Source organism: Micromys minutus (genome assembly GCF_963924665.1).
Source record: "Micromys minutus genome assembly, chromosome: 1".
NCBI classification, from domain to species: Eukaryota; Metazoa; Chordata; class Mammalia; order Rodentia; family Muridae; genus Micromys; species Micromys minutus.
The window spans coordinates 214,938,643-214,956,898 of record NC_137969.1 but is presented as its reverse complement, the minus strand read 5'-3'; the positions used below and the strand labels follow the sequence as shown (position 1 = coordinate 214,956,898).

The 18,256-nt window shown below is 40.4% G+C and overlaps 1 protein-coding gene across 4 annotated transcripts in view; it reads left to right on the top strand.

The window, feature by feature from the left end:
* Positions 1-18,256, top strand: part of SOS2 (SOS Ras/Rho guanine nucleotide exchange factor 2) — a 107,330-nt gene that overhangs the window by 30,530 nt on the left and 58,544 nt on the right. For 3 of the 4 annotated variants that reach the window (XR_013975275.1, XM_080926424.1, XM_080926423.1), the window contains exons 2-4: positions 4,404-4,529; positions 10,856-10,987; positions 12,477-12,641. Coding sequence is in view for 3 of the 4 variants with exons in the window: in XM_080926424.1 (XP_080782550.1) it covers positions 4,404-4,529; positions 10,856-10,987; positions 12,477-12,641 (423 nt within the window). In the remaining variant the exon portion in view is untranslated. Of the gene's footprint in view, positions 1-4,403; positions 4,530-10,855; positions 10,988-12,476; positions 12,642-18,256 lie in introns of those variants that run through there. The other variant, XM_080926425.1, reaches the window with a different exon arrangement.

The following is an 18,256-nucleotide window of genomic DNA, read 5'->3' as shown; positions in this document are numbered from 1 at the left end:
GGGCATGTGTCTGCTTCCCCTCTGTGCTGGGACTCCATGAGCTGCAGACCCGTGCAGGCCATGCATGTTGCTGCCACAGGTGCTGTGAGTTCATGTTTGTAGTCCTGCTGTGCTTAGAGGGCCATGTTTTCTTGGTGTCCTCCATTCCTTCTGTCTCTTACAGTCTTTCTGCCTCCTGTTCTGTAGGGCTCTCTGAGCCCCGAGGAGAGGAATTTGATGGAGACATCCCATCTAAGACAGATTTCCAAGAACTCTCACTCTGCACATTGTCTAGTTGTGGGTCTTTGTATTTGTTTCCATCGGTAGGAGTGCGTTTTCTGATGATGGCCGAGCAAGGCACTGATCTGTGAGTACAGCAGAAATCATTAAGAGTCATGTATTGCTATGTTCTGTTGGCAGAACAGTAGTATATGGTTTTCTCTTAGGTTCCCAGCCTATCTAGTCTCAGGTTCTTAGACACTCTAGCAGTGTCAAAGATGGGTTCCATCTCATGGAATGAACCTTAAATCCAATCAGATAGTGATTGCTTACTTCCACAGGCTTGTGCCATTATTACACAGATAGGGCACCACTGTAGATGGAAGGGGTTGTGTCTGGGTTTCTGTCTACCTTTTCCCTTTGGTAGTGTGCTCAGTATCTTCCAGTAGGAACACTAATCAGTAAGGGTGAAGACTCTAGGTAGGTACCAGCTTGAATTCACCACATTCAATTAGTTGTTACACGTATTGACTTCAGCAATAGGGTCTCAACATTCGTCTGTGCAGAGCAACCAATACTCTTGCCTTGTCTTGCCTTTCTCTTGATTCTATTTCATTCTTAACTATGATTTTATTATAGTATTCTTTTTTTTCCTTTTTTAAAACTTTATTTTAAAAAACAAATATAAAAGAATATTATAGTATTCTTATAGATATCTTTTCCCAAATTAAAAAAAATCCCATTAAATTAAGGAAACACTTGGAAACTTTTTTTTCATGAATGAATGCTGGATTTGTTTTCAGATGCCTTTTCTACATTTATTAAGATGGTTATATTTTTCTTTTAATATATTAATATAAATTATGTTACTTGATATTCCAGCATCAAACCAACATTTTTTTCATTAACTTATTTATTCCCCTTATATCCTGATCACAGCCTCAGTTCCTATTCTACTCCCTGTCCCACCCTAACAAATTTCTCCTCCATTACTCTCTCCCTTCTCCTCAGAGAAGGGGAAGTCTTCCTCGGGTTGCACCCCCCAGTCTCAGCAGGACTAAGCACATCCTCTCTCACTGAGGCCCAACCAGGCAGTCCAGTTAGGGGAAGGAGATCCAGTGGTAGGCAACAGAGTCAGACTTAGCTCCAGCGCCATTAGTTAGGGGATCTGCATGAGACCAAACTGTATCTGTTCCAAATGTGTATGGTGCCTAGGTGCAGCCCTTGCATGTTCTTTGGTTGGTGATTCAGTCTCTGTGAGCCCAGGGGCCCAGGTTAGTTGACTCTGTAGATCTTCTTGTGATGTCCTGACCTCTTTCACTTATTCAATTCTATCCCCCACTCTTCCACAAGACTCCCCAAGCTCCCCCTGATGTTTGGCTGTGGGTCTCTGCATCTGTCTCCATCACTGCTGAAGTCTCTCAGGAGACAGTTATGCTAAGTTCCTGTCAGCAAGCACAGCAGAGTGTCATTAATAGTTTTGGAAATTGGCTGTCTCCCATGGGATGGGTCCCAAGTTGGGGCAGACATTGAGCTGTTCCCTTAGTCTCTGCTCCATCTTTAGCTGTGCAGATCTTGTAGGCAGGACAAATTCTGGGTTGAAGATTTTGTGGGTGGGTTGATGTCGCCCTCCCTTCACCAGAAGTCCCCCTGGGTACAGGAGGTGGCCAATGCAGGCTCCACATCCCTCCACTGGAAGGAATCCCAGCTACAGCTATTTAGGAGAGACCAAGCTTGTTTATATTGTCATTTGTGTGTGTGTGTGTGTGTGTGTGTGTGTGTGTGTGTGCATGCACACATGCGTGAACACATGTGTACATGTGTCTGCCTGCCTCCCTACCTCCCTGTCTGTCTGTCTGTCTGTGCCTGTGGAATTTAGCTAGCTGATATTTTATTTTGGCTTTCCTTTCTGGGACTAGGGAAATGGTATATTAATTTTATCTTTTGTTTGTCTGGGCCAACCTCAAAAATACAGTTTTTTTTTTTTTTTTTTTTCTGAGTGAGTTTGCTTCAGATTGTTGTATTGCTTCTGTAAATGCTTGACAATTTGTCAACGATGTCCACTGTAGTGGACTGTGTTCTCAACAAATTTCAAAAAACTGAAATCATCAAGTTTTTATGTGGTAGTTACTCTTTTAAGCTTCTGAGTAACAAACTTAGAACCTTGAATATACTAGGCAAATACTCTGTCAATGAGCTAGGTCCACCCCCAAATCTCACAAAGTATGGTTTTGTTTTTTTATACCACATGCAATTATTATAAAACTTAATGTAAAACATCTTTACAACCCATGCATGGTCCAGGCATGACAGCACAAACGTGTAAATCCCAGCACTTAGGAGGCTGCGGACAGGGGTATAGGCCAACCTGGACTAGATGGGGGTATACTAGCTTAAGAAACAAACAAAATGCCCATGTTTAAGAATTCTGAAATGATTCCTGGATTCTAAAGTATATTAAAAACATTAAAAATTAGGAATTAGTTTGATTATGAAAATTTATTAAAAATCTTAGTTTTCATTAAGGTAGATTTTACAGTGTAGAGAATGAAAAGGTACGAAGTGGCGATGTAAATAGCCATCAGTAAAAGCAAACTGCAGAATACTGTCAAACACAGAGTCCTGAGATACAGGGTCAAGAAAGTCTGGACTTGGTCCTTGAAAAGATGGATAAAGTTGGTAGATCCTGACATATTGCTCAAAAAAGAATTAAGGCTCACATATAATGTGAGAGTGAAGGAGAGAGCTTCTCCACAAACCCCACAGACTTAGAGACTCTAAGAGGAGGTAATACAATAGTTTATTACACCTTGATAATTTTCAGGAGTGGTCTACTCCACATGTAAGAGAATTTTCATGCTAAATTTTGCTAATCAAATTATCTCATGCTGATTTCTTTGTGGAAAGGCTTTTCGATTACTGACAAGTTTTTAAAAATAATTTTGAGAATATTTAAGATTTTTGTTTTGTGTGTTTATAGCATGGATACCCTTTAATACTGTGGCATCAAGAGTTAGAGCTATACCTAGTTTTTTCAACAACTATTTGCAATACGTGGATACAACTGTTACTATGTTTTTTTTTATATCCTATCACAGTGCATTATTAGGATAAATTGCTGGTTGTACTTTAGAAAAAAAACTGTAGGAGCTTAGCATAATTGTGTGGTGGTGGCATTAGGTGACATATGCCATCATAAAGGCTGCATACAACCTATTTCTGTTTCTAATATGGGCTTTCTGAAGTGTTTCTGTCTATTGCTAGAACTCAGAGCTAGTTTTCTGTCTTCTAGTGGATACTTTAAGAGGACTAAAGATATCTGTGATAAAAATATTATATATTGTATCTAATAGTTTTGATGGAAGTATGCTTTGTCATTGTGTGTGTTTGTGTTCATTTATGTGGATTTGTTTGGGTTAGTGCACGTGTGTGTGTGAGTGTGTGTGTATTTATTTGTGTGGATGCATTGTGTTCATGTGAATGTGGAGGCCAGAGGTCATTCTTAGTCATCACTCCTCATCTTGCTTTTCGAGGCAGAGTCTCTCTGTGGCCTGAAACTCACCAAGTAGTCTAGACTGATTGGCCTGGGAACCCAAGTGATCTGGCCAACTTTAGTGCTGTGACTGCAGGCATGTGCCATCATGCCTAGCTTTTACATGGGTTGTGGGGATGGAGCGCAGGTTCTCATATATCTAAGACAAGTACTTTATTGAGAACTGTCTCCTCAGTCTTGAGTGTGTACTTTTTATTAGTAGTCAACTTTCTACAGAGTCTCAGAATTTAACAAAGTTTAAAGAAGGGTTAAGAAAAATGAACACAGACCAACAAATTGTCTTTCTTTTTACTTAAAACTTTTTGAATTATATTTTTATTTTGTGTGTATGTGTGTTTTGCCTGTATGTATGTCTGTGGCCACATGCATGCAATGCCAAATAGGCTAGAAGAAGATGTTGGATACCCTAGATCTGGAGTCACAGTTTTCAGTATCCATATTGATGCTGGCAACTAGCCTTGTCTTCTGCAAGAGCAGCAAGTGTTCTTTGTTACTTAGCCACCTTTTTAGCCACCTGTACATTTTTTATTTAAAAATATTTATGTTGGTATATAACCATTTTGTAAAATATTAACTACATGTAGGATTCTCATTGATTTTGTTCATTTCATATTTTTTGCCAGTCCCTTAACTGAGAAATTTTCTTTTCAAGGTTCAGGAGCAAGTACATCCCAACCTCTCAGCCAATGAAGAGTCTCTCTATTATATTGAAGAACTGATTTTTCAGCTGCTTAATAAGCTATGCATGGCTCAACCAAGGAGTGTTCAGGATGTTGAGGTAAATGTTATTATGTATTTCAGAACCCATAAAATTAATTTTTAGATCTGTATCTTTGTCATTCTAAATTTCTATGAAAACTAAAACCACTGAAATTATATATGATATATATGTTCAGTTCATTTTCAAGAAATATATCAACTCAGTCTATTAAGAAAATGAAAGTGTTTAGAAAAAATGTGAGGATAAATGGAATGAAAAACCTTGAAATTTTTATCTCCTATCATAGACAAAAATTAACTCAAGAGATTCTAACTGAAATTATAAAGGAGAAAACGCTGATGTATGGGGTTGTAACCTGGAATTAGGCAAATACAGTTTTGGAGAAGATTGAAAACACAGTGACTGTCAAAGGTTAAAATTAAGAAAATAAAAAGATATTGATTGTGCCTATAATCTCAGCACTCACAGCCTGGAGAGGAGGATCTCTAATTCATGGTCAGCCTGAACTTCACATACAAAATGATAAATTCACAGACTTGAGGAAAAAGACTGCTTCTTCCCCAGATTTGCAAAGTTATTGAATAGAAACGCTAAAAGAAGACATGCTAACTGTCTATAAGCACATGAAAAGTTCTGAAGCTCAGAAGCCACGTGAAAAATGACAATTCAAATCATAATAAATTTCTTTCCTAGCCACAAAAAGTGAAAAAGTACAAAAAAGGGTGGTGGTGGTGGTAGTTATACTGCTCACAGGCAAGAGTGTATAGGGTGTGAGGGGAGGTGGTGATGGTGACACTCACAGGCAAGAGTGTAGAGGGTGTGAGGGGAGGTGGTGATGGTCACACTCACAGACAAGAGTGTAGAGGGTGTGAGGGGAGGTGGTGATGGTGACACTCACAGGCAAGAGTGTGGAGGGTGTGAGGGGAGGTGATGATGGTCACACTCACAGGCAAGAGTGTAGAGGGTGTGAGGGGAGGTGGTGATGGTCACACTCACAGGCAAGAGTGTAGAGGGTGTGAGGGGAGGTAGTGATGGTGACACTCACAGGCAAGAGTGTAGAGGGTGTGAGGGGAGGTGGTGATGGTCACACTCACAGGCAAGAGTGTAGAGGGTGTGAGGGGAGGTGGTGATGGTGACACTCACAGGCAAGAGTGTGGAGGGTGTGAGGGGAGGTGGTGATGGTCACACTCACAGGCAAGAGTGTAGAGGGTGTGAGGGGAGGTGGTGATGGTCACACTCACAGGCAAGAGTGTAGACTGCATAGGAGTTTTTACAAGTGGGAGTTTCAGTGGTTTCAGCTATGCAAGATTGTTGGGCAGTTTCTACTAAAGTTACTTCTCTGTCTAACGTATGGCCCAGCAGCTGTCCTCTGAGATATGGAAAATGAAGATAAATGTTCATAAGTGACATATACATGACCAAGCAGTTTAATTTGTAATAGTAGAAGTTACAAAAAGTTCAGATTTTCATCAATAATAGAGTGTGTATTGGCCACTTTGATGTAGCTGTCATCAGAATCACTCCCTGTGAGAGGACTGCGTAAAGAAGGAAGGATTCAGTCCAACTCAGTTTCAGAACATTCAGTACACAACTTCCTTGGTCCTTGTGTTGGACCAAATCATGCCAATGCAAGCAGAGCAGGTGAAAGAGAAGCCTGCTCACCTCACAGTAGACAGGCCAGAGAGTGGGCATGACTGGGGCCATGGTACACGTCAAAAGCACATGTTGGTATTTTGACCTACTTTCTCTAACTTGCCCCTACTCCCTAAAGCGTACAGAATCTCCCAAAATAACACCACCATGTACTAACAAGCATTTTAACACATGAGCCTGTGAAAACCTATCTCCAGAGTTTCCAAAATTCTGAACAGTTCTAACATTGTTCATAAGTGTAAGCCTAAAGTTTCTAATAAGATCAAAGCAGTCTCTTATCTGTGACCCTCTAAAAAATCAAAAAGAAAATTACTTCTAATATGCAGTAGCACAGGGTGAACAGTTACATTGCAAAAAGGGAAAGTGGATTTGTAAAAAAGCATAATAGAACCAGAGTAAGACTGAAGCCCTGCAGGGAAAACAGGAAGTATTGTATAGCTCTGGTTCCAGCATCCAGGACATGTGATACTGACATGTGAGGTCCAGCAGGCTGGGGCACCTCCACTCCTGTGGCCTTGCCACCTATAGATGACATGGCTTCTCTCTCTGAAGCTTAATTTAGGATATAGTCCACATACCTGGTATTTTCAGCATCCTGATATCTCCATTGCAGCTTAGATTTTCTTATACCTAAGCATTTTGCTTTCTTGGGGGCTTCCCGTAGGGATCCTAACCCTGTCACACATTGCCTTCTTTGAAATCTAGTAGGAAGCCTACATGACCCTCATTACTCCTATATTTTTCATGTCTACAAACTCAGTACCATATATAGACAAGGCTGGACTGCCACAAACTCGAGCTATGGCTAGGCTAAGACCACAGCAGCAGCAGCTCTGGGTACTGGAGCAATTGAAGCTAAAAGACACTTTCCTAGGTGGCTGGGCAGGGTACCTGTCTTTTAAATGAATTAAACCTCTGTACCCTGATCCTGCAATGGGTAGGTTCTGATCAGTTCCTAGATTCCTTAGGTTATCTATCCGGTTACTAAGGTATAGGGACTTGATATTCTTTTGTGGTGTGGAGTGGAGGTAAGGCACCTGTTTCCACAGGCTGGCATTGAACTTAACTATGTAGCCTCATTCCTGATCCTCCTGCCTCCCCCTCTCAAGTGCTAGAATTACAGGCATGAACTGACATACTGGGCTTGAAGTTTTCGTTAGTTTGTACACTTATTTATTTATTTTTATGTGTATGGAGGTTTGGCTTGCATGTTTGCACTACATGCACGCTTGGTGCCACAAAGGCTAGAGGAGGACATTGTATTCCCTGGCGCTAGATTCACTGATGGTAATTTGCTGCTCTGTGTGCTCTGGGATTCGAACCCTGATCTGCTGCTATAGCTGCTAGTGCTCTTAACTGCTGAGCCATCTCGTCACATCCCTAATCTTTAAATAACCAAGTCTTCCATGTTTGAAATTTTAAAGCATCCCTTTTTGATCAGACTGCACATTTTCCCAGTCCTTCTACTTCGTTTTGCTCTGGATCTTTGTTGTAAACCAGATTAAACGTGTCAGTAACAACTGTGACACAATATGAATGCTATGCTACTTTGAAATTTTCTCTACTAAGTTATTTTAAAAGTTACCCTCACTCAGAGTCTCAGAACACATTCACAGATTCTTTACAGAGTGTAAGATACATGACCACTAGTCTCATTTCTAACAGGACTCTGTCTGGAACCTTGCTGGTGCAGTGTTTACTGCCAACATTTTAGTAGTATTTTGTCTTCTGACTGCTCACTAGAACTAAGTTCTAATCGAATCACCAAAGGCTTTTGCTAATCTGCCTCTCCAGACCTCCTGCTATAAATCCCTTCCAGAGGCTTAAGAAACACCTCAGGTATCATCCAAGTGACGGTCCTGGTTATGTATTAGTCACGGTTTTGTCAGTGTGGTAAAATGTCTGGCATGAACAACTTATAAGGACAGTGGGTTTACTCTGGCTCATGGCCTCAGGTGGTCAGTCTGGTCATTTATCTCATGCTTCTGTGTCTGGAATGAGGCAGAACATCCTAGTGACAAGAACATTTGGTGGAGGCCATTTATTTCATGATGAAACAGAGGAGAGACAACACAGGGAATGCAAGGAGAGAGAACTACAGAAACACACCACAGTAAGAATAACCTTGAGGACACAATCCCAAGTGACTTACCTCGTCCATTTTACAACCTGCAAATATTCCATTATGTAATGATGCTTTGGTCTAAGTCCTCAGGATCCATTCACTTTGCAAACAAGCCCCCAATATATGAGACTATGTGAAAGCTATTATATTCCAATCATAACAATAGGTAGAAAAGTCAGGTTCTCTAGAGGAACAGAACCCATAAAATATACAGTATAAGAGGAATTATTCGATTGGCTTACATGATACGGGTTAGGCTGGACAAACAGTGGCTGTCTTCACACTGGAGGTAGAATAACCTAGACACTTCTCAGTTCATGAGGCTGGAGCCCTCTGCACTCCCAGTCTGCCGCTGAATACTTGTAGGATCTCTGGAGAGACACTTGAGGTGCATTGGAAGGCCAAAGAAGCCGGATTCCCGTGTTAGGAAAGAGTGAGAGCAGGGACAACGTGGTAGACACCCATGAGCAAGGAGCAAAGTCAGGAAGCCAAAAAGGCAAGTTGTCCCTTAGAGCTTATGTCTATGCAGCTGCCAAAGGTACCCACTCAAGGAGAGGACCTGGCAGTATGACCTAAGCCTTCTAGGAAACATCCTCCTAGTCCTACCCAGAGTCTACAAAGTTGATTCCAGATCCAATTAAACTGATAGCCAAGATTGACATCCTCATGGATAAATCAGTAACGATAGATTAATAAAATATAAGAAATAAAATAAGGAAATGAAATATTATGTGTTGTAAAAGCTACATTCCACAGAAGCATAGGGTAAAAAGAAAGCTGTGCCCCCCAAAATACATGTAACATCTCATTTTATGAACTTTAGAAACTGCTAATACCAATGGTAATAGAAATCAGGACCAAGATGGCTCCACATGGAGAGGTGCTTGCCACTGATGCAGAGTGATGGCGTGGATTTGACGAAACACCAGCCTTGTCCTCCGACCTTCACAGATATGCTGTGAAATATACATGTGCACACACGCGCGTGCACACACACACACACACACATTAATAAGGAAGACCAGGATTACAGAAATGTTCTGTATATTGATTTACATGATGATTCATAGGTGTAAACATTTTCAGAATCCATTGAGCTGTGTAAACAATGTTTTTAACCTGGGACAGTGGCAAATGCTGATAATAATCTCAGCACACAGGAAGCTGGGCAGGAGGAACCTACGTTTAAGGCTATTCTGGGTACATCTCAAGAAAAAAAATTATTTTAGTACAAATAAACATTGCCTCGATGAAAGTAATGTAAATCTTAAGGCTGTTTGTTCATTGTTTACATATATATGTAAATCTCTAAAAGTCTACGTGAATTAGTGTTAAAACACTTTTTATGTTAGTTATGTAAACAGTTTTAGATTAAAAGGCTCTCAATGCAGCTTCTAGATATTACTTTTGCATTGTACTGTTACATTTTTTGAAGATTATATAATAAAGTTACAACTTCCCATGTAATGGACAGCTGTGCTTTAGAGTGATTGAGGAATTAACACCTTTAGACACTCTTAAAATTAAATCATCTTCCCCTTTTTTGCTGGAACATTTCATCATTAAATAAGTATAACAAAAATTCTTTCAATAGCTAAATTTTCTTAAGCTTGATAATATTTAAATATAGGAAACCCTACATAATTGGAGTTCAGTTCTGATAGATAGTTCTTATTTATGTTAGCCACTGGTTACATTTAAGATTACAGGAACAGAAATTTGGGAATTGGTTTGTTTCTGTGGGGATGTGTATTTCCACTACCACTCTGAACACCCTAGTCCTGCAGTGTTCTAAGAGTCACACAGTAGCTGTCGTCTTAAACTCTGTTCTGCACTGCTCCTGATTATCAGAGGAGAGGCTTTCTGCCAGTATTAATAATCAGTTGATTTCTAGGTAAATGATATTAACCTTAAAAATAGAATTTAAGATCACTGATAATACTTTCATGTCAATATATAGATGCCCTGTATCCTAATTTGTATTTCTTTCTAAAACTTATTTATTTTATGTATGTGCCTATACTGTAGCTGTCTTCAGACACACCAGAAGATGGCATCAGATCGCATTACAGATGGTTGTGAGCCACCATGTGGTTGCTGGGATTTGAACTCAGGACCTGTGGAAGAGCAGTCAGTGCTCTAACCACTGAGCCATGTCTCCAGCCCTCCTAATTGATATTTTTTAACTCAGACCTAAGCCTTGCACAGTCACACTGGCAGTTGATTGAAATGCCCAGTGCTGGCATGATAAACTTAAAAAATGTGTGTGACAAAATTATATGATAAAACCTTGATTGTCTTGCTCTCCTTTGTTTTTCTTTTTTGGAGATAGTGCTTCACTGCGAAGCTTTGTCTGGCCTCAGTTCATCATGTAGCCCAGGCTGGGTGTGAACTCAGTCTTCTGCCTCTACCTTCTCAGTGCTGGGATGCCTTTTTTTTTAAAAAAAAAAAAAAACAAAGAAGTTTTCTTACCCCTGGGATCAGAATTTATTGTTTCCCCACAATTTTCTTGTATTAAAGAGATTGATCATGTTAAGTTTTATATGACTTTTCTATTTATAAACACTTCGGCTAATTCTGAATGGCCCTGCTCTTATCTGAACAGGAACGAGTTCAAAAGACCTTTCCTCATCCTATTGATAAATGGGCTATTGCTGATGCACAGTCTGCCATAGAGAAACGAAAACGAAGAAATCCTCTTTTACTACCTGTGGACAAAATCCATCCTTCCTTGAAGGTAATAAGTGATTAGACACTGGGGGAATTCTTCTTAATGAGTAATGTTTTATAATATTAGTAAATATAGTATTAATGGTCTGTGCATGTATTGTGTACATTGTAATATGTGTGAATTAAAATGGGGAGATGGGTGTATGACAGTGGTATGCTTTACATGAGTGATACCCTGGGATACCCTAACATGCTATCCACCCACCTCCAAAGACAAGAACCAAATAAAAAAGTATAGCCTGATGAAATCCATGCTCATGTCCTCTCTCCCTCCCCCACTCATTCCCTCTCTCTTTTCCTCTCTCGCTCTGCTTGCTCATGTGTGCGTGCACACACACACACACACACACACACACAACAGCAATATTATATATTATGGCATTTTGTGGTGTGTTCAATGACAGCTACCTCTTATCAATCCCAATGTAGTAGACCACGATTCTCACTTTTGTTATTAAGAAATGTAACATCAGAAGGCACTGAGTACTTTAAAATTAACGTGCATGGAGACACTAGACACTAGAAAGACACCAGAGAGTCATTTATAGAACGTACGTGCTGTGTATAGCTTTGAAACCCTTTTGGTAGAAATGTCAGTGACCTCCCTCATATTAGTTTGTTCACTGGTGCTGTGACAAGCACAACCAGGAAATGGCTTGGGGACAAAAGGACTCATGTCAGCCTGTGCTTTACAGTCCAAGTCATTGAGGGACACACACAGAGAGACTCTCTTGCAAAGGAGACCACAGGAACTAAAAGATAATGGTGCAGGGTCCTTTGTTTGTATGTTTTATGATTTTTATCTTTTTGTGGTGTGTGTGTGTGTGTGTGTTTTAAAAATTCTGTTTTGTTTTGTTTTTGGTTTTTGGTTTTGGTTTGGTTGTTTTCTAAACAGAAAGAAAGGGCTTAGAGTTGGATGTGTGAGAGGAGGTGAATTGTTATTAGAATTGTTATTGTTTAATAAAATACTACATTTATTAGATTAGATCTTTTCCTTTTCCTCCTCCTCTTCTTGGTAAGATAATAATGCTAGGATTAACTGTTAATTTTATATCCTAGGGCAGTGGTTCTCAACCTTCCCAACACTATGTCTCTGTAACACAGCTCCTCATATTGTGCTGACCCCCAACCATAACATTATTGTGGTTGCTACTTCCAAACTGTAATTTTGCCATTGTTATGACTTGTAGTGTAAGTATCTGGTCTCTGATGGTCTTAGAAGATCCTATGAAAGAATTGTGTGACCCCCCCAAAGGGGTCACAGCACAGGTACAGCACACCACTGTCCTTGACATAGTCTGCTTTTACATTTTTGTTTATAAGTAAAAATGTAAGAAGACTTTTTTCCGTTCAGTGTTAAGTATAATCTCAGGGCCTTGTGGTTGCCAGGCAAGCTCTTGACATCGAATTCAAGCTCTTAAGCAGGAATTTTAAACATTTAACTGATACTTGACAATGCTTTTGTTTTGGAATTGAATTGTTACTTTTTTTAACAGGAAGTTTTGGGGTATAAAGTGGATTACCATGTGTCCCTCTACATTGTGGCTGTATTGGAATATATCTCAGCAGATATTTTGAAATTGGCTGGTAATTATGTTTTTAATATCCGGCACTATGAAATATCTCAGCAAGACATTAAAGTGTCAATGTGTGCAGATAAGGTAAGTGTTAAAAAGCAGTGACTCTCTATGGCATTAGTCTTACTCTTTTCAAATTACTGTGATGAAGCCAGTTTCTTTTCTGTACGTTTATCAGGACTTTTTAAATGTTAATTTCCCACATTTCACATTGAATAAAAGCTAGTACTAGAAATGCAATGCAAATAGTTCCTTTTGTTGTACTAGGGTCAGAACCAGGGCTCTGTATGCACCTGATAGGTGCTTTGCCACTGAGCTTCTGTTTCTTTACCTTCATCCATTTTATTTATTTGGAATTTTTTTTAAAGAATGGGAATTGTTTTTACACACACACAGAGTACACATGTGGCAGATGGTGACAACTTCCAGGCATCCTATCTCTCCATCTTCCACGTGGGCCTTAGGGTATAAGGCTCCGTAGCACATACCTTTACTTGCTCAGGCATCTCTTATTTTGAGAAGAATTTTACTGAGTAGCCTAGGCTGGCCTTGAACTCACTGTATAGCTCAGAACAGCTTTAAAATCCTGATTTAGGCTCTGAAGTGCTAGAATTATCAGCGTGCACTATCACACTGGTGGATTTGTTTTCTGTTTTGTAATGCATGCTGGTACTAGGTTATTGCCTTTTGTTTTAAAGCCACAGCCTCACTGTGCACCCCCCCCTTTGTAGACCAGGTTGATCTTGAATTCATGGAGGTTCCCCTGCCTCTGCCTCCCAAGTATTGAGTTTAAAGTGGTGTACTTTCATGTCATGCCGTATTTATAGTAAACTTTATATCTCTTGATGCTGGGAGACAGAAAATTACTGGCTGTGCAGAATATGGCATTTCTTGAGCTCGGCATCTACGGCAAAGAGGAGAGTCCCTTCCTTCAGGAGGCTTTGTGTGCAGGAGAGTGGAGGTATCAGAGTCCATCCCGATCAGCTGAAGAAAGGGAGTTCTAAGTAATGTTTATGTATTCCATTTTCCATTTACTGCTTTTTAGTGGTAAGGTTTCACTATATAACTCAGGCTGGCCTCAAACTCGCCTAGGTCTGCATCAAACAAGAGATCCTCCTGCCTCCTGAGTGCTGGATTTCTAGACACAAGCCACCACACAATCCTGAGTCTTTTATTTTTCAAAAGGGAATATACAGAATTGTTTTGGGTATTTTAAATATTAGTAATTTTGACAAACTTGCTTTGCTATCTTAAGACAGTTTAGTAGGACTTGGACAGAGACAGCTCATAACAAAGCTGTTGCCCTCTGGCCTTTTCTCCTGATTACAGATTCATCTTTCTTCCTGTTCATGAGGACTGCTTGAGGAACATTCAGTCTTCCATTTCCTTCTTTCCTCTTCCTTCCCTTTCTCTTTCTCATTCCTATATCGCTCACCTACTATTGAACATTGTGTGAAGAACTTGTCCTGACTAAGGACAATACAGCACTGAAAAAGATAGTGATTCCATGGTAAAGGAGTCTGTGTTAGTGTGAAATGAAAGTGTCTCAGGCAGATAACTCAGTACAGCGTGGTTTAAGCATTATACCAATGGATCCAATGAACAGAGAAAGTAATCAACTCATTTTGGCATCTAGGAGGTCTTGACAGAGTAGATTGCTGAAACTGGGGTGTCTGGCTTACCACACACAGTGGTTGTCAGTCTTGACTGCACATTATAAAAACCACTATGAAGTTTTAGAGAACACTGGTGTTTGCAGAGGTTTAAACAGTCTGAGTTAGACTTCCAAGCCACATTATTATTTGAAAAAATATTTTTTAACTGAAGTTGAGATCTATTATTCTGCACTTTAAAAACTGAGTTCTTTTACTTTGATTTCATTGTAGAAATTTGTCATTTTTATTTTGACTTCTAAAAGCAAAATTTATTTGACTTCTAAAAGCAAAGATTTTGTTACTTTGAAAGTGACTTAAGCTGATAGCGAAGCCAGAAGTACAGCATGAAGTACCCCATTGCGTTCTGAGTATTTGGGGAGTAAAGCAGCAGCACAGGGTGTTCTGTAACAGGAAGAAGCTGTGCTGTGCGGCTGTGATGGCTTCACTGCTCCTTCTCGTGTCCAGTGCGGCAAGTGGACTAGATACCCTAGTTGCTTGTCTGTCAGGACCCTCCTGAAAATATCCCTTTCTTAACTGTGAGAACCGTGGGTCAGTTAATGTACAGTGGTCCTCACTGAGAACCGTGGGTCAGTTAATGTAGAGTTGTCCTCACCGAGAACTGTGGGTCAGTTAATGTACAGTGGTCCTCACTGAGAGCTGTGGGTCAGTTAGTGTACAGTGGTCCTCACCGAGAACTGTGGGTCAGTTAATGTAGAGTTGTCCTCACCGAGAACTGTGGGTCAGTTAGTGTAGAGTTGTCCTCACCGAGAACTGTGGGTCAGTTAGTGTACAGTGGTCCTCACCGAGAACTGTGGGTCAGTTAGTGTAGAGTTGTCCTCACCGAGAACTGTGGGTCAGTTAGTGTAGAGTGGTCCTCACTGAGAACTGTGGGTCAGTTAATGTACAGTGGTCCTCACCGAGAACTGTGGGTCAGTTAATGTACAGTGGTCCTCACCGAGAACGGTGGGTCAGTTAATGTAGAGTGGTCCTCACTGAGAACCGTGGGTCAGTTAATGTACAGTGGTCCTCGGTTAGTTTTTCTGACGTTTTGTCTCGGGGTTCACAGCCGTGCACTCTGTCCTGCATCCCCTCAGGTGGCAGACAGCACAGTGTGCCACTGCTGTGCCGCCTGCCATTCCTCTCAGTCACCGTTTCTCTGTTTGTACTCATCAAATGTTTTGTGAGTTATTCTGAGACTGTTATCTATCATGCTTTAAGTTTATTCATTTGTTCATTTAAATATGGATTTACAGTGGGCCATAGTTAGTTATTTAGAGATTCAAGTTATATCAGGTTTGGTTGGGTCAGATGGAAACTCCATTTTTACTTCTTTATTTCTGTCTTTCATTATTATTTATTTATTTAGTAATTGAGACTTTGTAGTTTTTGTCCTTCATCTCTCATTTATCTCTCCAGACTCTGGACTCTTCACTTCTGTAAACATGATTATTTTAAGTGTGTAGTGTTTGTCCTTTGGAAGCACTCTATTTCAGCAGTAGACAGTCTGTCCATCTTGTTCAATATGGCACTCTCTAAGCTTAGAATTAGTTGTTTCTCTAACAACAGCAACAAAACCCTCAAAACTTTATAGTTTCTTTACAGTAGAGAATGGTATTTAGAAACCCAGGATGTGAGCAATAGAGGAGCTCAGTGCACCATCACACCCACACACGCATGCACCATCACACACACCATCACACACTGCACACACCATTTCACACAAACATACACATACATATACAATATTCACAGACCATTACACAACATACACACACCATTACACAACAGTGTACACACATATATCACCACACACACATACTCCCTCCCTCCCTCCCTCCCTCCCTCTCTCTCTCTCTCTCTCTCTCTCTCTCTCTCTCTCTCTCTCTCTCTCACACACACACACACACACATACACACACACACACACACATGTTTCTCAGCTCTGTAATCCAATCTATAAGATTTTACTTTCATCTTCCCTTTTCACATGTGCAGCTGCCTTCTTTGGCATTGAAGAATCTGTCTCTGTATTTCTTAACATGTCTTTTTATTTGAGCAATTCTCTCATATGTTATCAGTCTCTCCCCTTTCACTAATGTGGTGGGCACCATCCCGACTCTCAGTGTTCCGTGTCAAGTTGCCTTCAGGCAGGAATAACCTCAATTCTGGTTGATTGAGTTCTTTAATGTTGCTGTGCCTTCCCCACCCACCCACCCTCTGCCCCTCCCTCCCTTCCTCCCTCTCTTTTCCTCTCTCCCTCCCCCTCTCAGATTCATATATTAATTGTATTTGTACAGTTTGTACCTGTGTGTTTATAAGCACCAAGTGCATGTGTGACTACAGAGTGCAGGTGACTTTGGTCCCTGGAACTAAAGTTGAAGTTAGTTGTGAACTTCCTGGTGTGAGTGCTGGGAACTAGACCCAGGTCCTCTACAATAGCAGTAAGTACCTTCAACTGAGTTATTTCTCCAGCAGCCAACCCACACCCCTTCTTAGAGACCTCTGGGCCCAGCATCCTGAACTGAACCATCCTAACCTCTCACCCTGCACCTTTCAGGGATTCCTACCTTAGCCCATCCTCTTCCCTCAATGGCCTTAGACTGAGAAACACTAACTCACCACTGAGCCCTCTCTCCAGACTCTTTTCCTGACTTTTACACATAGAGGCAAAACCTAGATTTGGTTTTTCCAGCACTAACTGTAATGTATAACCAGCTCTTTGACTTTATGCTCTTCAGTTACAGTTTGAGTACTAACATTTTCAGCCTGTTGTCACCCTGCTTACTTGAGTTTGCAGACATCTGAACTCCTCACGACTTTTCTAAGTGAGATACTCTTCTGCTTTTGATTTCTTCAACTTATGCGATGGATTTTAACATTTATCGGCATAACTCAAATTTAACCACAGAAAATTTCATATTGTTTTTAAAGTTATCACACATCAAGTTACTTTTAAAAATCCAATCCTGGCATGTGTTTTGGGTATCCTATCCAGCCTTTGAAAGTATAGATAATATTGAGAAACTTGGTTTAGTTGGAATTGCCCAATAAAGGTAATATAAAGAGTAGGATTTAAAACAAATTAAAGACATCCATCTTGGTTTAAAACATACAGCTTTCCTCCTGGTGTTTTACCTCCTGTTCAGTTTAAGATTAGGATTAGCACTCGGGGGCCATAGACAGGAGGATTGCTGCAAGTGTGAGGACAACCTAGTGCCCACAGTGAAAGAACACTCAGCGAACTCCAGGTTGCGTATTAGTAATCTGTTTGAGAATGATAAAACAGCAGCAACCCCCGAGAACCCACAAAATCTGGATGGTAACTGTTTAGGCTTTCTTGTAACTGCACATTTTCCCCTGGTAGCAGAGATAGCCGTAAACAAACGGGCATGGGCTGTGTGCCAGTGAACTTCGAGAAAATAGAGAGTGGGCAGGATTTGGCATGTGCACTGTAGTTTGCTGATCCCAGTTTCAGACTTCCTTTTCACAGTCTCCTGTTTGTCACAAGAGACAGTCATGTGCTTAGCTAAAATGCAGATGGCTGTGTTTGTGATTCTAGTGATGGGAGTGGATTAATGAGAGTTTGACACGGTCTTATCTGTAAGTATAAATTGGTTTCAAGAGTTCACAAACCATATGTTTAATAACCATTTGAGAAATCAACTGATTTCTAGAGATGTTTAATTTGCTAGACAGAAAAAAGGGAACATATTTTTTACATTTAAAAATAAAAGCAGTATTTGAGTGTTACAAAGTGTTCTTCACATCAGATTACTGAGAACAATCACATCACAGGAAAGAAGGTAGAACTTAACTTTAATCAGAACTGTCACTACTGAGAAAAGGGTTTAAATCATCAGAGTGGAACATATGCTAAAGGAGATTGCTGCTTCAGATGGGACAGGAGGAGAGCTTCTCTGGAGAAGTTTAATCTGTCAGGCTAAATGGTAGGAATCAGGCATCTTGTCTTGTTCTTGCATGATAATATTTCGTCTGTTTCAAAACTTCTCCCTTCCTCCCTCCCTGTCTGTCTATCTATCTATC